The sequence below is a fragment of the Vombatus ursinus genome, unplaced genomic scaffold (genome assembly GCF_900497805.2).
Source record: "Vombatus ursinus unplaced genomic scaffold, bare-nosed wombat genome assembly UNPS02014786.1, whole genome shotgun sequence".
In the NCBI taxonomy this organism is placed as follows: domain Eukaryota; kingdom Metazoa; phylum Chordata; class Mammalia; order Diprotodontia; family Vombatidae; genus Vombatus; species Vombatus ursinus.
Genome location: NW_020954564.1, coordinates 20,816,168 through 20,831,460, shown reverse-complemented (window position 1 = coordinate 20,831,460; position 15,293 = coordinate 20,816,168). Strand labels below are relative to the sequence as shown.

At 41.7% G+C, this 15,293-nt stretch overlaps 1 protein-coding gene across 1 annotated transcript in view; it reads right to left on the bottom strand.

Annotated features, from left to right (window-relative positions):
* Nucleotides 1-15,293, bottom strand: part of LOC114046955 (xaa-Pro dipeptidase) — a 257,017-nt gene that overhangs the window by 197,141 nt on the left and 44,583 nt on the right. Inside the window, exon 4 of the mRNA XM_027867604.1 lies at nt 4,989-5,052. Coding sequence (XP_027723405.1) covers nt 4,989-5,052 — 64 coding nt within the window. The remainder of the gene's footprint in view (nt 1-4,988; nt 5,053-15,293) is intronic.

The window sequence follows — 15,293 nt, the reverse complement described above, 5'->3', positions numbered from 1 at the left end:
TGAGGGGGAATCGAGTGGCTGATCAAAGGAGTTTGCAAGGATCTCTTTGCCAGTGCTGAGGCAGGAATCTCTTGCTTTGCCCCTGCTTGGATCTGGGTCGTAGTTCTGAGGGGCGGTCCTGGGGCAAGGAAGAACACTGGCATGGTGGAGCTTGTTGTGGTGGTGGAGAGGAAACACTTCATCCCTTATCATACCACCTTGGAAGAACTGAAAATTTACAGGTCCCTAGAAGTATCTCTGAAAACAGCTGTACAAACCCCCGAAGCTTGGGACAGTACATTCTCCACATTGGAAGCAGACTCTTACCTTAACAAAGTGTTTAAAACCCAAGTAATTGACTGGGATCATGAGTAAGCCACGCAAAAAGAGTCAGACTATATTATCTTACTTTGGTGACAAAGAAGATCAAAACATACAACCAGAAGAAGACAACAAAGTCAAAGCTCCTATATGCAAAGCCTCCAAGAAAAATATGAATCTGTCCCAGGCCTTGGAAGAGCTCAAAAGGGATTATGAGAAGCAAGTAAGAGAAGTAGAGGAAAAACTGGGAAGAGAAATGAGAGTGATGCAAGAAAATCATGAAAAACAAGTCAACAGCTTGCTAAAGGAGACCCAAAAAAACACTGAAGAAAATAACACCTTAAAAAATAGCCTAACCCAAATGGCAAAAGAGGTCCAAAAAGCCAATGAGGAGAAGAATGCCCTAAAAAACAAAATTGGCCAAATGGAAAAGGAAGTCCAAAAGATTACTGAAGAAAATACTTCCTTAAAAATTAGAATAGAGCAATTGGAAGCTACTGACTTTATGCGAAATCAAGACACTGTAAAACAAATCCAAAAGAAGAAATGATAATGCACTTGAATTTCTACCCCCTCACATATCATAAGCAGAGATCCAGATTTAGCAGACACTAAACTCCAAGTGTATAAAGAAGGTGTGGGGGGAGATAGGGGATAAGGAAGAGTTCTCTTTACAAATAAAGATCTTTCCAAAAAGATACTGATTCAAAAATTTGTAACTGCAATTCCCTACAGTAGAAACTGATTATTGTCTGAGCTGTAAGTTGTGAAATATCACCACCACCACAACTCATATAAGAAATTCCCTGGGAGAATTAGAAAGAGTAGGACAGTGAAGGCATACAGAGGATAGAGGGACAAATAAAGGGAAATATTTCTAGTGGAGAAAAAGGTCCAAAAACTTACACCATGAGAAAATATTAAAAGCTAGGAATTGAATTTTTATCCTAGAGGCAATAATAGGGAGCCTGTGAAACACAGGGTCAGACCTGTGTTTCAGGAATATCAACTTGGCAGCTACGTGGAAGAGAGAGACGCAGACAGAGATACCAATTAAGAGGCTAATGTTAAAAAAAATATAAAGAAAGAAAAAAGAGGCTAACATACTAGTCCAAGAGAGTAGCGATGAAGGCCTAAACTAGGGTGGTAATCGTGTGAGCAGAGAGAAAGAGATGCATGCAAGATACACTGTGGGGATACAACTACAACCAATAAGACTTGGCAACTGGGGGCAGAGTAAAAGCAATGACTCGCTTGAGCTCTCCCCCAAACCCCTTTAAATACTTGTAAAAAATGGCTCTAAACAAATTCAAGAGCAGCAGAACTCACAAAAAGACAGAATGAAACAAATTTCCAGCCCAAGACAACCTGGATGGTTGATTGGAAAAGTATATTGCACCACGCTGTGAGAGGAGCACAGTTCAGCGTGGGCATGCAGGCAAAGACCAGCCCTCAGCAAACCTGGAACAGACCTCAGGGGACTGAATCACGGGCAGCTGTGGTAGTTTCCAGACTTCTCAACCCACAAACGCAAAGACAATTTAAAAGGTCAGTAGGAAAGGTTTGTGACTGCTGTGAGAGAGAAGCTCGGTCTCAGCCCCAGTCCCGGTGCAATCCTGGATAGCAGCTCCTTCTGGAGCTTGGCCCACATACTGAGGGAGAATCGAGTGGCTGATCAGAGGGGGATTGCAGGGCTATCTTTGCTGGTGCTGAGGCAAGATTCTCTTGCTTTGCCTGTGCTTGGATCTGGGTCGCAGTTCTGGGTGGCTGTCCTAGGGTGTGGAGGAGTGCTGGTGTGGTGGAGCTTGTAGTGGCGGTGCAGAGGGAATCCTCCTCACAGTTCTAAAGCAGAAAACAGTGCTTGTGGTCACTCACAGACCAGAGTACAGGCCAGGAAAGGAGTAAATACCTCACCCTTGATCGCACCATCTTGGAAGAACTAAAAATTTACAGGTCCCTAGAAGTATCTCTGAAAACAGCTGCACAAAGCTTGGGACAGTACATTCGCCACACTGGAAGCAGACCCCTACCTTAACAAAGATTTAAAACTCAAGTAATTGGCTGGGAATATGAGCAAAATGCGCAAAAATGACAGACCATAGAATCTTTCTTTGGTGACAAAAAAGATCAAAACATATAACCAAGAAGAAGACAACAAAGTCAAAGCTCCTACATCCAAAGTCTCCAAGAAAAATATTCATATTATTCAGTCCCAGGCCATGGAAGAGCTCAAAAAGGATTTTGAAAATCAAGTAAGAGAAATTGAGGAAAAACTGGGAAGAGAAATGAGAGTGATGCAAGAAAATCATGAAAAACAAGTCAACAGCATGCTAAAGGAGACCCAAAAAAATAATGAAGAAAATAACACCTTAAAAATTAGCCTAACCCAAATGGCAAAAGAGGTCCAAAAAGCCAATGAGGAGAAGAATGGCTTCAAAAGCAGAACTGACCAAATGGAAAAGGAAGTCCAAAAACTCACTGAAGAAAATACTTCCTTAAAAATTAGAATGGAGCAAATGGAAGCTAGTAATTTTATGAAAAATCAAGACATTGTAAAACAAAACCAACAGAACGAAAAAATAGAAAACAATGTGAAATATCTTATTGGAAAAACAACTGACCTGGAAAATAGATTCAAGAGAGATCATTTAAAAATTATTGCACTATCTGAAAGCCATGATCAAAAAAAGAGCCTAGACATCATCTTTCAAGAAATTATCAAGGAAAACTGCTCTGCTATTCTAGAACCAGAGGGCAAAATAGAAATTGAAAGAATCCACCCATCGCCTCCTGAAAGAGATCCCCAAAGGAAAACTCCTAGGAATATTGTAGCCAAATTCCATAGTTCCCAGGTCAAGGAAAAAATATTGTAAGCAGCCAGAAAGAAACAATTCAAGTATTGTGGAAACACAATCAGGATAGTACAAGATTTAGCAGCTTCTACATTAAGGAACCAGAGGGCTTGGAATATAATATTCTGGAGGTCAAAGGAGACAGGATTACAACCAAGAATCACCTACCCAGCAAAACTAAGTATAATCCTTCAGGGGAAAAAATGGACATTCAGTGAAATAGAGAATTTTCAAGCATTCTTGATGAAAAGAACAGAGCTGAACAGAAAATCTGACTTTCAAATACAAGACTCAAGTGAAACATGAAGAGGTAAACAGGAAAGAGAAATCATAAGGGATTTACTAAGGTTGAACTGTTTACATTCCTGCATGGAAAGATGATATTTGTAACTCATGAGACTTCTGTCAGTATTAGGGTAGTTGGAGGGAAAAAAATTATATGTATGTATATACAGAGATAGATAGATAGAGGGCACAGGGTGAGTTGAAGACGAAGAAGTGATATCTGGAGAATAAAATTAAGGGGTGAGAGAGACTTATACTGGGAGAAAGAGAAAGGGAGAGGTAGAATGGGGCAAATTATCTCACATAAAACAGACAAGAAAAGGCTTTTATCATAGAGGGGAAGTAGGGGAAGGTGAGAGGGAATGAGTGAATCTTATTCTCATTGGATTTGGCTTAAGGAGGGAATAATATACACACTCAATTTGGTATGGAAATCTATCTTGCCCTACAGGAAAATAAGGGGGAAAGGGGTAAGAAAGTGGGGGGATGATAGAGGGGAGGGAAGATTGGGGGAGAGGGTAATCAGAAGCAAACACTTCTGAAGAGGAACAGGGTCAAAAGAGAGAATGGAATAAATGGGGGGCAAGATAGGAGGAAGGGAAATATAGTTAGTTTTTCACAACATGACTACTACGGAAGTATCTTGTATGACTACACATGTATAACCTGTATTGAGTTGCTTGCCTTCTCAGTGAGGGTGGGTGAGGAGGGAGGAAAGGAGAAAATTTGGAACCCAAAGTTTTAAAAACAAATGTTAAAAATTATTTTCACATGCAACTGGGAAATAAGATATATAGCCAATAGAAATCTATCCTGCCCTACAGAAAATAGAAGGGAATGGGGATAAGACAAAGGTGGGGGGGGGGACAGAAGGGAGGGTAGAGGAGGGGAAGGGCTATTTAGAATGCATGTCATCTTGGGAGGGGAGGGATGAGATGGGGAGAAAATTTGCAACTCAAAATCTTGTGGAAGTGAATGTTGAAAACCAAAAATAAATAAATTAAAACAAAAACGAAAAAAAGCTTATGGAAGTGAATGTTGAAAACTAAAAATAAATTAATTAAAGAAAAAAAAAAGACTTGGCAACTGGTTGAATACAGGGGCTGGGGGGTAAGGAACAGCAAAGAGTAGAGGGTGACTCTAGGTTGCAAAACTAGTTGACTAGAAGAATGGTGATGCCATAGACAGAAATAAGGAAGTTAAGGGAATGTGGATGGGGGAGAAAAATAAGCTCCAGTTTTGTACATGTTGAATTGAAGATGCCTAATCAAAGTGGAGTTAACCAGAAGGAAGTTAGAAATGCAGGACTGGAGCTCAACGGAGAGTGGAAGGCTAGATAGGTCTGCAGAGATGACAGCTTAATGGGTGGAAGCTGATGGGGTCACCTAGAGAGTGTCTAGAGAGAGAAGAAGAATAACCAGAACCAAAAGCCCAGTTTCTGCTGCACAGGAGAATGTGATGAATTAGGAAATTAGACTACATTATGTAAAATTACTGTTTGGATGAATCATAGTCAACAACTATTAGTTAAAACAACAAAAAGACACTCACGTCATCTGAATACTGCACATCATCCACGGCGTATTTCTCCTTGAAGTGCTCACGGGAGTGAATCCTTTAAAAAAGACACAACAGAAGTAACTGGTTAGTGTCACAGCACAGGCCATATCTAATTAATGCCAATGAAAAAAAAACAAACAGTGCTCAGGGAAGCACGCATGGCCAGAATTCTAATTAATTAATCAAAAAGCATTTATTAAATGCCATCTATGTGCCAGACACTATAGTGGGTGCTGGGAATACAAAGACCAAAGTGAAAGAATACCTCCCCCCACAGAGTTTACATTCTATCTGTGGAGACAACGTGTATAGGTACAGGATCACGGATAAAGAGCTTAAGGGACCTCACACAAAGTATGCATGAGGCAATTTTTGGGAGGGGCTGCTAACAGCTAGGGGGAGGAGGGGAGTGTCAGGAAAAGCCACATGGAGAAGGTGTCACAAGCTGAACACCAAAGGAAACTGAGGATTCCAAAGGTAGAGGTAAAGATGGAATACATATCAGGTGCTGAGAGAATTGGTCCGTACCAGGGCATGAAAGAAAGAGATGGAATACTCTATGGCAGGGATGGGAAAACCTGTGGCCTGGAGGCCATATATGGCCTTCTAGGTCCTTGGATGTAGCCTTCTGACTGAGTCCAAAGTTACCAAACAATTCTTTTATTAAGGAGATGTGTCCTATGAAGTTTGGATTCAGTCAAAGGGCTGCACTTGAGGGCCTAGAAGTGGTCTCAAGGCCACAGGCTCCTCCCTGCTCTATGGGAAGAACAAGAGTTTGGCTGAAATGTAGACTACAAAAGGAAGAGCTGTGCATATTAAATCTGGAAAAGTAGATTGGAACCAGGCTACAAAGGGATGTAAATGCCAAGGAGGAGTTTGGATTTGATCCTAGGGCTAATAAGGAGCCATTGGAATTTTCTGCTCAGAGGAGTGACATGGACCTAAGGACCTGTGTCTTGGGTATATCAACTTCAACAACTTCAGGGAAGATAGATATGAAAAGGGAGAAACCTGAGGCAAGGAGGGCAATTAGGTGACTACTGCAATAGTCTAGGCAAGAGTTGAGAAAGGCCTGGGTTAAGGTCCTGGTTTTATGAATAAAAAATAAAAATAAGCATAATAGCTAACATTTAGCACTTACATCATGCCAGGCACTGAGCTAAGCGCTTAACAAATATTATCTCATTTGATCCTCACAACAACCTTGGGAGGTAGGTGCTATTATTATCCCCATTTTACAGATAAGGAAACTGAGGCACATAGAGGTTATGTGACTTGCCTACAGTCACACAGCTAGTAAGTATCTGAGGCCAGATTTGAACTCAGGTCTTCCTGACTCCAGGCCCAGTGCTCCATTTACTGTGCCACCGAGTTGCCTCTATGGAGAAAAGGAGATAGATATGAGAGATGTGTATGCAGAATCTAAACTACATGGCAAATGAACACAAATTGGGGAAGGAGAGGTTGAGGTTCAGTGAGGAGCTGAGTATGATACTGAAGTTATGTATCTTGGTGACCAGAAAGATGGTGCCCCCAACAAAAAATGAAGTATAGAAAAGGAGAAGTGATGAGCTCTGTGTTAGACATGTTGAATGTAAAGTGCCTAAGGAACCTCCAGTCATAGGCAGTTGGTGATACCAGACAGGATAAAAGAAGACAGACCAGGATCTGTCATCTTCATAGAGATGATATCTAAATCCACAGAAGATGATGAAGTCATCAAGACAGTGAGAAGGAAAAAGACGCCAGGATGGAGCTTAGAGGTATACTCATAGTTGACAGATAGGAAATGTATGATGAGCCAACAAAATAGACTGAGAAGGAGCAGTCTAAAAGATAGTATGTAAACCAAGAGGGAACCACGTCACAAAAACCCAGAGAGAAATGAGTATCTAGAAGAAGAATGAAGTCAACAGTGTCAGGCACAGAGAGGTGACATAGTGGATAGAATGTGGATCCTATCTCAGACTCTTACTAGCTACGTGAGTCTAAGTCACTTAACATATCTGTGCCTCAATCTTCACATCTGTAAAGTAGGGCTAATAATAGCTACCTCCCAAGGTTGTTGTGAGGATCAAATGAGTTAACATATGTAAAGTGCTTTGGGCAGCTAGGTGGTGAAGTGGATAGAGTGCTGGGCTGAAGTCAGGAAGACTCAACTTCCTGAGCTCAAACCTGGTTTCAGATACTTACTAACTGTATGACCCTGGGCAAGTCACTTAACCTTGTGTATTTCAGTTCCTCATCTGTAAAATGAGCTGGAGAAGGAAATGGCAAATCACTCCATTATCTCTGCCAAGAAAACCCAAATGGGGTCATGAAGAGTCGGGCACAACTAAAAAATAACTGAACAACAACAAATGACCTCTTGACCTCTCTTCACTCAAGAAGAAAAGCACTGATAAAAGATACTCGGCTTTGGTAATTAAGCAATAACTTGCAACATGAGAGAGTAGTTTCAACTGAGGGATGAAACCAGACTGCAAAGTGTTGAGAAATAAAAGGGGAGAAAGTTGAAGCAATGACAGCAACAGCTTTTTCTAGAAATTTGGCTGTGAAAGGAAAGAGAGAAAGAGGATGATGGCTTGAGGGGATGATAAAATCAAATGAGGGTTTAACCAGGGGTGGGGAACCTGCAGCCTCGAGGCCACATGTGGCCTTCTAGGTCCTCAGATGTGGCCTTTTGATTGAGTCAAGTTTTACAGAACAAATCCTTTTATTAGGGGGATTTATTCTGTGAAGTTTGGATGCAGTCAAAGGGCCACATGGGGTTTTGAGACATAGAACAAGAGGTTTTGAGATATAGAAAAGTGAAGAGAGAGGTCCTGGTGAATGGTCTATGTTTTCTCAATAAATGATGACAGAAGTTCCTTAATTGTGAGGGTGAAAGGAGGAAGAGTACAAATGTGAAGAGAAAACAGAAAGTTTAGAGCAACATTTATAGGGAGTTCAATAAAAAATAGATTTGGAAGGAGTAAAAGGATGGTCTTGCTTCAATGAAGACCTAGTTGAGATCAGATAATAGATTGGCAGTAGGCTGGTCAGCGGGATTGTGTGACTTCCTACCATCACTGTCCAGAGTAGGAAAAGAGGAAGCCGAGAGTAGAAGTAATCCAGAGCTGAGGGTTAGAAGGTATAACTGACAACAAGACACAGTGCAAGGGATTTGACAGCTCGGCATCCAAATGATTAACATTTGCCCAGAGTGACACAGCTACATGGTCTGAGGCCACATTTGAATTCAGGTTTCCCTTACTTCAGGCCCAGCGCTCTATCCACTGTACCACCTGGAATGATTTTTGAGGGCATGAAACGATGTGACTGAAATTATGGTGGAATCCTGGTCTGAAATAGGTAAGTGCAGAAGTGGGGCAGGGGATAGGTTTAGGGGAAAAGATAACTTCAGTTTTAGATAAGTTGAGTTTGAGATGCCTAAGGGTGAAATATCCAATAGGCAACAAGAGGTGTACAAGTGGAGCTTAGCTGTGAAAAGAAGGCAAAGTATAAGCCAAAAATTTGAAGAGACAATATGGTGCTTGTTGTTTCTCGAATCAGGCAATCCATCTCCTGACTCCAGGCATTTTTATTGGCCTTCCCCAAGTCTGGCATGCTCTCCCTCCTCATCTCCATCTCCCGACTTTCCTGATTTCCGTCAGCTCCCAGCTAAAATCCCACCTTCTACAAGATCTTTCCCAATGCCCCTTAATGTCAGCACCTTCCCTTTGCTGATCACCTCCAATTTATCCTGTACATAATTGTGTTTATGTATATTTAATCTCATCTTGTCTCCCCCATTAGACTGAGCTCCGTGACAGCAGGGACTATCTCGTCTTTGCATTCCCAGCACTTAGCACAGTGCCTGGCACATAGGAGGCACCAAAATGCTTATTGAAAGAGGAGAAAACTGAGGCTCAGAGTGTTCCTGAATTCCAATGGTGAACTTTTGACTCATCTTGCCCAGAACTAGGCTGCCAAGTCATTTCCCAGCCATTTCCAAACCATGCCACTACATTTGTACCACTCCTCACCTCCCTAACTCTCCTTTAGGTGCTGTCTTCTCCCATTAGAATGTAAGCTTCTACAAGGCAGGGACCACATTTCTTGTTTGTATCAGTATCCCAAGCACCTAGCACTGTGCCTGGCACATAGTAAGAATTCATTCAGACCTTGCAAAAATCCTCTGTGCTGATCCAACCATTTTGGAGAGCAATTTGGAACTATGCCCAAAGGGCTATAAAAATGTGCATAGCCTTTGACCCAGCAATACCACTTCTAGGGCTGTATCCCAAAGAGATCATAAAACTGGGAAAAGGACCCACAGCTACAAAAACATTTATAGCAGCTCTTTCCGTGATGGTAAAGAACTGGAAATTGAGGGGATACCCATCAACTGGGGAATGGCTGAACAAGTTGTGGTCTATGAATGTAATAGAATACTATTGTGTTATAAGAAATGATAAGCAGGCAGACTTCAGAAAAACCTGGAAAGACTTGTATGGACTGATGCTGAGTGAAGCGAGCAGAACCAGGAGAACATTGTACACAGTAACAACCACGTTGTGCTATGACTAACGTTGATAGACTTGGCTCTTCTCAGCAACGCAAGGATCTAAGACATCTCTAAAAGTCTCATGATGGAAAATGCTATCCACATCCAAAGGAAGAACAATGGAGTTTGAATGCAGATGGAAGCATACTATTTGCTCTTTTTTTTTCCTTCTGTTTTGTTGTATTTCCTCTTTCTTGTGGCTCCTCCTATTGTTCCAATTCTTCTTTACAACATGACTAATGTGAAAATGTTTAATAGGAATGTACATGGAGAGCCTATATCAGGTTGCACACCGTCTTGGGGAGGGAGGTGCAAAGGGAGTGAGAGAAAATTTAAAATTCAAAATCTTATGGAGGTGATTGTTAAAAACTAAAAATATAATAAATTAACTAAAATTTTTTTTTAAATTCCTTGAGATGAATGCCTACTATGCTCAGGGATTACTTTGGTTATCCTTCAGATCATCTCCTTCATATGAGTATCTCAGTGCTAACGTGGCCAGGCTCAGTCCAGGACGCTGGCTAAGGAACCTACATAGAGATAAAGACTGAGCCTTGCAACTGGGGTCTGAATACAGAACCAGAGAAGAGAGTAGCCTGTTCGGGATTACTTATTTTCAGGAAGAATTTGTTTTAATGAACTCTGAAGTATAATTTTCTAACTTTCTCTTTCCTGCTTTTTCTGAAATATGGCTAATATGGAAATGTTCTGCATTATTTTACATGTATAATTGATATCATATTGCTTGCCTTCTCAGTGGGGGAGAAAGAGGGGGGGAGGGAGGGAGAGAATTTGGAATTCAAAATTTAAAAGAAAAAAATGTTAAAAATAAATAATAAATTAAAATGGTTTGTAAAAAAAAAAAACCAAGTATTTTTCTAAGCCTGCCCTGATCTGAACCCTTCCTATGATTTGAGCCTATTTCTCTGTGTTCTCTAGGAAAGGGAGGAACAAGGCACCTACTCGGCTACATAGGGAGCCTCTCAGTTACTTGTATATGATATTCCATCTCTTCTGAGCCATTTCTGCTCCAGTCATTGTGTCAAAACTGCATGATGGAGTTAAAACAACTTGGAGCTAATGGAGCGGGATTCAAATCTGGCCTTAATTTTCTCATCTGTAAAATGAGGGTGTTAGACTAGATTATTTGTTCTGTGAAGTTTGGATTCAGTCAAAGGGCCACACTTGAGGACCTAAAGGGCCACATGTGGCCTTGAGGCCGCAGGTTACCCACCCCAGGACTAGATCATAAGGTCTCTTACCGTTCTAAATGTGATCCTATACCCTAATACATGTTTCTATGTACTGTAGGTTGTAAAATTACATAACAGAGCAGTCTTTCCAGTAAAGAAAAAAGAAGAACTACTGCAGGCTATTCTTTGCCTCAGGATCAAATCTATTCACACCTTTATTTTCAGTGGCTGAAGGTACTAAATGGTAATTAAAGCTCATCATCAGTCTACCTTCATCTACATCCAAATAACACAAATGGGATGGAAGCTAAAATACCAGAAGGGATCCATATCTATAGAGGGCAGACCATAGGATCACAGGATTAAGGGAGCTTAAAGGTCATTGAATCTAGCTTCCTTATTTTCAAGATTATATAGCTATATAACTTGGGGCAAATTAATTAACCTTTCTTCTTCAGTTTTCTAATCTTGTTTGAGGGGGGATTTGAACCCAGGTCTTTCTGACTCCAAGTCTGGTGCTCCATCCAAACACAATGATAACCACTAGGACCTGACAAAAGGCCAGTTTCCCTTGACTCATTGTGAACCCTGTTCCTCTAAGCAGACAGTCTCCTGGAGGTCACCCCTGGCTTTGGCAGGGGGCCAAAGTGACTCCTGTTCTCCACTGCCAAACAGAGCTTCCTACGGAATGTCCGCCTGACTCCCTTCCCACAAAGCAAGCTTAGCCTCAAGGGGCAGCCAAGAGAGAAAAACAGCTGGAGGTCCTATTACTGGTACTTCCCTGCCACCAGTGTCCCAATCACATGTTAATTTGTCTTGAGGAAACATGGTAGATCAATAGCAAGGCTGAACAACAGGGTCTCCTGGGTCCTTCCTTCAAGTAATTTCAAGTTTCAATTGTAATCAACTAATATTGAGTTCTCACAATACGTTTTATGCCATTATAGGCATTAGAAAAGATAAGGTCAATCCCTCAATTAGCATACTTACAGTCTATCCCACTCATGTGCCACTTAGCATATCCTGTCCAGTATCATCATTTACACTGGCATTCTGTATAAGTTTGAGGAGCCCTAGCAGAAGGCAGGGCACTCGTCTTAAAGAAGTCAAGCTTCCTTCTAATTGTCCATAAAACTCTCAGGGTCATCTGTTAAAGAAAGGGGCTGGACTAAATGACCTCGAAGGTATCTTCCAGCTATACAGGCTATGATCCTATGACGAAGAGACACCCGAGACCATTCCCCCCACCCCCCACCACCTTTCATGTGAAGAGTGCTTTTTGGTCACAGCCACGATTCCATGTGGTCCTTGTAACACCTCAGGGAAGAAAGCACTGCAGTAATTATTATCTCCATTTTATAGATGAAGAAACAGACTCCAAGAGGTTAAGGGACCAGGACAAGAATTCAGTCTAGGGGCTTCTCATCTGGTCTGTAACAGCCTCTTGTGTGCCTCTCTGCCTCTTCCCTCTCCAGTCTATCCTCCACACAGCTACCAAAGGGGTTTTCCTTTAGCAAAGATTTGACCATATTGTTCTACTATTCAAACTCCAAAAGCTCCATATTTCCTCTAGTAGCAAATACAAACTCTTCTTTATAGCTTTTAAAGTCCTTCACAACCTATCTTTCTAACCCCAAACTACCCTTCCAGCCTTGTCATACGTTATTGCCCTTCTTGGACTCTACAATTCAGCCAAATTGGCCTTCGCTCTGTCCTTCACACATGGCACTCCACCTCTGGTCTCCATATCTTCCCACTGGCCACTCCCTCTTCCTCCCCCATCACTTGTAGGGTCTTGGACAACTTATTTAATATCTCTGGTCCTCAATTTCCTCATCTGTAAAACAAGGGGGTTGTATTAGACCATAAGATCCCTTCCAGTTCTAAATCTATTATCCTACGGCAGAATACATGTTTTCCATGTGCTATAGTTTGTAAAATTACATGATAAAGTGATCTTTTTGGTAAGAAAAAAATTTCTGTCTCTCTTTTATCTTGTCAAATCTATTCGAACTCTTCACACCTAACCACTCCCAGCATCTACTCTCCTTGGGACTGGCTCCACCATCATCAGGGTCCCAGAAAAAAGCTCTTCACCAGGAAATTATTCCTCCCCAAGACTGCATCAGCCTTGGTATTCATTCGTCACCAATATCTTTAATAGCCTCTCCTTCTTTGATTAGAGGGCAGGAGGGTGAAGGAAAAAATTCCTCCCCAAAACTCCACTTAAAAAGGGCTCACAGATCAAATTTCTCCACCAGCTGAACACTGGATTCAACTCCATTTTTAAAGTTTCTTTTTGAGAGTTACTTTCCACCGCTAGATTATAAGGTCCTTGAGGACAGGGGCTTTCTTTTTCTTATCTGTATCCCCATTACTTAGCACAGTATTTAGCACAAAGGAGGCACTTAATGTTTACTGAACTGAATCCTCATTTCTGGAATGTACTCCCTCCTCACCTCCACCTCATGGCATCCCTCTCTTCACAGCTCAAGCCCCACCTTCTTCAAAAAACCATTTCTGATTCCACTAAATGCTAGTGTTTTCCACATCAACTGCCCTGTATTTATATTTATTCTGTATGTACTTATGTATGTACTTGTCTCCCCTGATAGAATGTAAGTTTCTTGATTAGTTTCATGTTTGTTTCATCCTCTGTCCTTTTATCCTCAGCATCTAGCAGTAGTGCCTGGAACATAGGAGGCACTAAGTAAATGCTTGTTAACTACCTGAATGATTGGAATAAAACTCCAGTGGTTCAAGAATAGCAAAGACCAAAACCCTGAAGCAGCTACAGCCCATGAGCAACAAGTGGAATCAGCGTCTCCCTGGCCTATTCTTGCTGTCACAAGGCAGTCTACCAAAGCAACCTTAGCAAGGAACTAGCGTTTCCTGTCTAGGCTCTCCCTGCATAGAAATGGTTCACATATAAAAGCAGGCAAAACCATTGTGGATCAAAAATCATCCCTCAAGCTGCTCTTGGTGAAGTCACCAGGAATTGCTCCCAATTCCACCTCCAATTCCAAGCAGGCGGCAGCCACAAGTGACTAAATGTCATAATCTTCAGTGATTTCTTCTAGCTTCTGAGAGCCTCCTTCTTGCTAAGGGAGGACTTGTTACTTGGGATACCACACATTCAACGCTAATCCTGCCACAGTTCCCATCCTCGACCAAGCAGAAGCTACTGGAGGGCACTCAGAGTTCTAAGAACTGACCCACAGATTCCTCCTTTCTATGCCCTGAGTGACAATGAGCAGAGGATCATGGAATTTAGACCCTTGAGATCATCTAGGGACCGACCACTTGTCAGAAATATTATAGTAGGGATTCCTTTCACAGATGGGCTGCTCTGTGTTGCCATGGAGGTTACTTCTGCCTCTGAAATTCTGTGATTCCATGGTAATACAAACCCCTCATTGCAGAGAAGAGGGAATGGAGGTCCAGAGAGGGGCCATGGTTACCAAAGATCCAAAAGCTAGTACGTGGCAAAGGAGGGATTCAAATAAAGGTCTTATGACTCCAAATCCTGTGTTTTATCAACAGTGGGATGCTACTTCTAAGCTCGGGGGGGGAAAGGGGACAGAAGAAGTCTCTCTCAGTCTTTCCCTTTGGCCAGGAGTTTGCTTGGCCACACTGGTTAACCTGCAAGAACCCCACCATATTTAGTTGTCCTCAGCACTCAGAAGACATTTAACTCATCTGACCCTGAAAGGTTGAAGTACTGGGTGTGAGGATTCTCTCTCTGAAAATGTCCAGGTTTGTTCTTTTTCTCTCCCCCACTTCCTAGGTGAGCACTGGGCTGGGATTCTAGTAGGCAGTCAACAAATGTCTGCTGGTACCTAAGAAGAGTCCAGGGACATAGTCTGGGAACCTGAGCAGCTGAGAAACTGTAGCCAATTCAGTCAGCCAAAAGGTCAGTCCATTCTGTACCTACAATTGGGAGAGAGGGGAAGAGGCCCATCATGCAATCACAACTGAAGGTTCTGCTGGGATTCCTTTCTTTTGGAATGAATTATGTTGGGCTAGTTCCAATCCACAAGTCCAATTAGTTTATGCTATTTACATTTTTTGGCTTTTATTTCCTCATTAAATTGCCCCTAGTGACCATGTGTGGTCTACAGCAAGCAGCTACAAATGTATTCCCCTGGTTATCTTTTATTTCAATCCACATTGATTCACCTCTCAGTGTATGAGTTCTCCAAGGTCATCAATTTCAGTTTCTACTAAAACTTTCCTTTGGGAAATGAAAGGAAGCTTCCTCCCATTCTTTCACATGGCCTCTAAGATAAACTACATTTTTAATTGATCTTTTAAAAAAAAAAAGATCAATCCCTGCATTATTTAATTTTTTTAAAAAAAATTTAACAAATATGGCTGGATGTATTAACTTTGAACAATCAGTTTGGGAGAAGATAAAAATCTTCCTATGTCTGCCACACAAAAAGCCTAACTGTTTCTGCTCAGGGCACATCTCTGACCTTTTCCCAACACAAACACTTTTTTCCCCTTTCGAAAATCCCTGGCCTATTGGTTAAGTCAACTTTGCTGCTGTTT